The sequence below is a fragment of the Rattus norvegicus genome, chromosome 2 (genome assembly GCF_021556685.1).
Source record: "Rattus norvegicus strain SHRSP/BbbUtx chromosome 2, alternate assembly SHRSP_T2T, whole genome shotgun sequence".
In the NCBI taxonomy this organism is placed as follows: Eukaryota; Metazoa; Chordata; class Mammalia; order Rodentia; family Muridae; genus Rattus; species Rattus norvegicus.
In genome coordinates, this window is record NC_141535.1 from 198,745,001 (window position 1) to 198,749,464 (window position 4,464).

General features: G+C 46.0%; 1 protein-coding gene across 3 annotated transcripts in view; it reads left to right on the forward strand.

Annotated features, from left to right (window-relative positions):
* The window catches only part of Henmt1 (HEN methyltransferase 1), a 17,323-nt gene extending 12,859 nt beyond the window's left edge, over positions 1-4,464 (forward strand). For 2 of the 3 annotated variants that reach the window (XM_087613504.1, XM_087613502.1), the window contains exon 8: positions 1-4,464. This exon is cut by the window's left edge and continues 303 nt beyond it. In XM_087613504.1, coding sequence (XP_087469630.1) covers positions 1-126 — 126 coding nt within the window. In that variant the 3' untranslated portion in view covers positions 127-4,464. 3 annotated transcript variants of the gene reach the window in all.

Below are 4,464 nucleotides of genomic sequence, written 5' to 3' on the forward strand. Positions count from 1 at the left end.
CGGCTGTGTGCTGACGAAGACAGGATGCGGTCCCTCATCGCTGACTCGGTGTGCTTAAGCAGTGATGGTTCCGCAGTCGTGGTTGACCTCCATAATTCTTGGGATTATCGGCCTGAGGATAACTGAGCCATCCGGATTTCCTGAAGCTCGGACACTGGCTGATAGTTGGGTTCGTTTAGAATTCGCACTTTTTTTGTTTTAGTGGTGCTGGGACTCAAACCCTTGCTCATGGTAAGCAAGCACTCTGCCTCTCGGCTACATCCTCAGCCCCAGAATTTAAGCTTTGTACAGTCATCATTCAAGAAGTGTTTCGAGAGTTACACAGATCGGGTCCTGATCTGGATGGCAGCTCTGCCTGACACACAGACTGCTCTTGGGCTTAACCAAACCAAGTTGCTTTCCTTTAAAATTAGATTTTTTTTTAAAAATTTTTTTGGTGTTTACAACAATATAGAAATTGGATGTGGTAATGTGTTAATTTTGTCCTCACCCATATTTTGGTGTTAGAGCCGTATGTTGTATGTGACATTAAAACATTTAAATGTAATCAAAGCCACTTGAGAACCTTTCCCAGGGCTGGGCATAGAGGCCCAGCCTTGCAATCCTAGCACCTGGATAGATGAGACATGAGAAGCAGGAGTTTGAGGTTAGCCTGGGCTAAATGGTAAGACCCTATCTCAAAAACAAAAACCAGTTCCTCTGCCCAGTTTTTCCCAGGGATGATGTAGTTTTAAAATCTAGGATTATCTTTTTTTTTTTTTTTGTCAAATTTTACCTATTATATTTGGCATAAAAGGGTGCATGAAAAAGGAGCACAGGTGGTTTTGAAGGGTAGGAGATCCATACCCCACCCCACACCCTTTGTGGTGTCAGAGGTTGAATCCCAGGGCTTTGCACATCCTAAGCAAGTGGTCATCATCCGCATGTCAACACCCTTCCAGAGCTTTCTGGCTGGAGATGGTGTGGTAGTAAGTACAGGAGAGAGAAATGTGACTTTGTTAAATGAAAAAGGGGCTTCAAGGAGATATTCTTGTGTGAGGTGTGGGAGTCCAGAGGTAGCTCAACCAGGCATGCTGTGCAGTGTTGGAGACACGGGTGTCCATCTTAATAACCACGGCAGACATGGGGGAGTAACCTGGCATAGCCTACACTAGCAGAAAGGAAGAGAGGTGGAGCGCCAGCTGCCCAGTGTGTTTTGCTGTTTGTTGCTAGGCAACCCTATTGACCCTTCCTGTGCTCGTATAAGGCAGTGAGGGAAGTTGAGAAGTGCAGTCTGTGTCTGAGGGGCTGTATGCATACTCAGTCATCTCCTAAGGAACCGAAAGAGAAGGGACACAATAAACTGCCAAACTGCCTGGGCCACACGGCATAGTCTGACCTCCCTGAGATGTGCTCTGTGGCTGCAGAGTTGGTCCCTGGGCAAGCACTCTGTGGACACTTATTCTTAAGCTGAATCTTCAAGGGTTCATAATCAGTAAATGTGGTGAGAGGTTTTCATTGGGAAAAATCCTAAGCACTGACAAGCAGCTGCCCTCTTAAGTCCCGTAGACTAAACCACCAGATCTACGTGTGCCACCACGTGCTCGAAGGTGTACATGACAGAGACAGGTTTGCAGCCTTTTCCCCCTCCCAAGCCCTTTGCCTTCCTACAGCTGTGCCCACGGTTTGTCTTAGGGCTCCCTGCTCATCTGTGCTCCTTGCAGAAGCTACGTTTTCTAGCCAGAGTCAAGCTCTTTATCGTATCTTCCTCTGACTTAGTCCATCAGTTATCTTGAGTCCTGATGACTTGATCCCTTACCCACAGACCCCTGTGTGCTTACAACCTATGGGGACTGGGACTGCTTTTTCATTTCCCACTTCCCAGGGCTTCAACATGCTACCGTTGAGCCACACTTCTAGCCCTTGACTTTTACTTACATTCTGAGTTTGGGTTCACCTCCCAGCTTTGACAGACACATTTCTTTGCACATTGGAAGGTTTATTAACAACTCCAACCAGGGATCATTATAGTTCTCATAGGGAACCTTTAGCATTTAGCATGGCGTCCCGTCACAACTCTTCAACTCTGCTTGAGTTGAGGCCTAGAGTAATTTTATGTTTCCATAAGCAAGAATTAGTTTTAGTTACTACACATCTCCCAGAGCGGCTTTTGGATTTAGTCTGTCACAGTCTGCTCTTTCCCCTTTCCTTGGTCCCAGGGCTCTGTGTGCACAATGCAGGCACTTTACCACTGAGCCTCATCCCCAGCGCACCCCTTAGCAGCCCACAAAGGGGGATCTTTCTAAAGAGTGAGGACATAGAGATTGCGGTTCTCAGCGCTGCCTGTGACTGCAGACCATACGCGTCATGTAGCAGGGGTGTGCATGCCTGAGACCCCAGCACTTGGGGAGTGGAGACAAGTTCAGAAGTTCAGAGTCCTCCTTGTCTACATAGTGAGTCAGAAGCTACCATGGGTTACTGAGGCTCTCTGTCTCCACACACACAATAAAAACCAAAGGCAGAAAGCAACCAATCAGTGATGGTCTGCTAGGGGAATCTTGCTCCAGTTATGTATAAAATGAGGTGTGAAGCTCTTATAAATGCTAGAGATAGTGTTGTCACATTGACCAGTTAGAGAGGCAGCAGCCTTTAGATTTTCTCAGACTGAGTAGCCAAGCACCTGGCAGCCTTCAAGGAACAAGTAGAGAAGTGCGAACAAGCACACAACTAGCGCACGCGCAGTCCCCTCTGCCCTCTACAGAGTGACTTTTACATTGCTCCTAATCAGACTCAACACACACACAGGCGCACAGACACATCATGCAAACACACATTCCCCTCTGCAGAATGGCGTGCCCACGCAGGATGAAACGGCGGTCTCTTCAACCACAGCCCCTGCTGGACACGTTGCCCGAGAGCCCTTCACTTTCCCTCACACCACTTCACAGCTCATTTGAGCCTTGCCCTTGGAGGTGGAGTGACAGCTCTCCTTTCCTGTTCCACCTTTAGTGTAGGAATTTTCAGGGAGCTTCCTGGGAAATCAGACATGGGAAATGCACTCTTCGAGGTCCTGATGTCTCATGCAACCTTCATTTCTGAAACCTTACAAGCCTTGGAACGGGGCCTTCCTAGGCTCTTATTGTCTGGAGATACTTAAGAATATCTCTGTGCTGGGATCCAGTCCAGGACCCTGCAGATGTTAAGCAGGGGTTTTGCTGAGCTCAACCCCAGCCACAAGTGTTTTGTGTAATTTTAATCCTCCCCACTTTGTTTTCCTGCTGGGGAGCTCCTCCTAGGAGTACATTGTCCCTTATATCTTGAGTAAGGCACTGGTTCGTGCTGAGAAGTTGATGCATGGAAAGGAAGTACATTTTCTTTTGAGCTTAAATTCTGGCTGAATTTCAGGTGTTTAAGACCTTTTTTTTTTTTTTTTTCTTAGACTCACTACATAGCTGAACGTGGCCTTGAACGTCTTGCCTCTGCCTCCCAAGTGCTTCATACATGCCGGGCAGGCACTTTACCAACTGAACTACGTCTCCAGGCCTCTGATGTTTAAGATCTTAATGAGGAAGATTGTTGATAATTTTAAGCCTTCCTGAAAACAAACATAAAACAGCAGCTGAGTCCCAAATGCCCTTTCTTACTTATTCCCAGCACACTCAGGGCCTGAGTTTGAGCCCCTAGTAGCATGAAATAAAAGATTCAGCTAGATATGGTGGCACACACCTGCAACTTCAACACTCAGGAGGCAGAGACAAATTTGTGGTCAACCTGCTCTACACAACAGGTTTCAGGACAGCCGGGGCTACATAGTGAAACCCTGTCTCAAACCAGGAAACAAAGGAACAAAAACTGTTAAATTATTTTTCTTCTCTTATAATTTAAGTTATGAAATGAAAAACACAGTTCAGAATAACACAATCTAGAGTAAAGCTTGTCATACCTTAGTTCTTTTTATCCCTAATACCCACCACCTCATAGTCTCTTGGGGGGGGGGGTGCTCCTGGCTTCTCCGGTTCTTGTTTGTTTTCCCGCAGAGAGAGCAGCTCTGCCCACTTTGCATAGAGTTAATTGACTGTTTTATATCAATTCCCAACAAATGGCATAAGTGCATAGTTTTTTTTTACTTGTTATCTTTGTTCTTCTACTAATATGTGTTTTAAATATTTACTATTTAAGTCTTACAGACATTTGTGTGTATTTGTGTCTGTGGAGATCACAAGGGGACAGTGATCCCCTGGAGCTGGAGTTCCAGGCTATTGTGAGCCACCCAGTGTTGGAGCTGAGAATTGAGCGTCAGGCCTGTTCAAGAGCAGCAGGCGCTCCTAACTGTGGAACCTTCTCTCTAGTGCCTACCGTATCTTTTTGGTGCAGCTTTGTCAGTAGCAACTTATAAATGCAACTGGATGTGCTTCTTTCTGTATCAACATGATGTTCTTTCGCAAAAAATTAATAGTTGTATTAATATAGAAATTCATGCTAAAA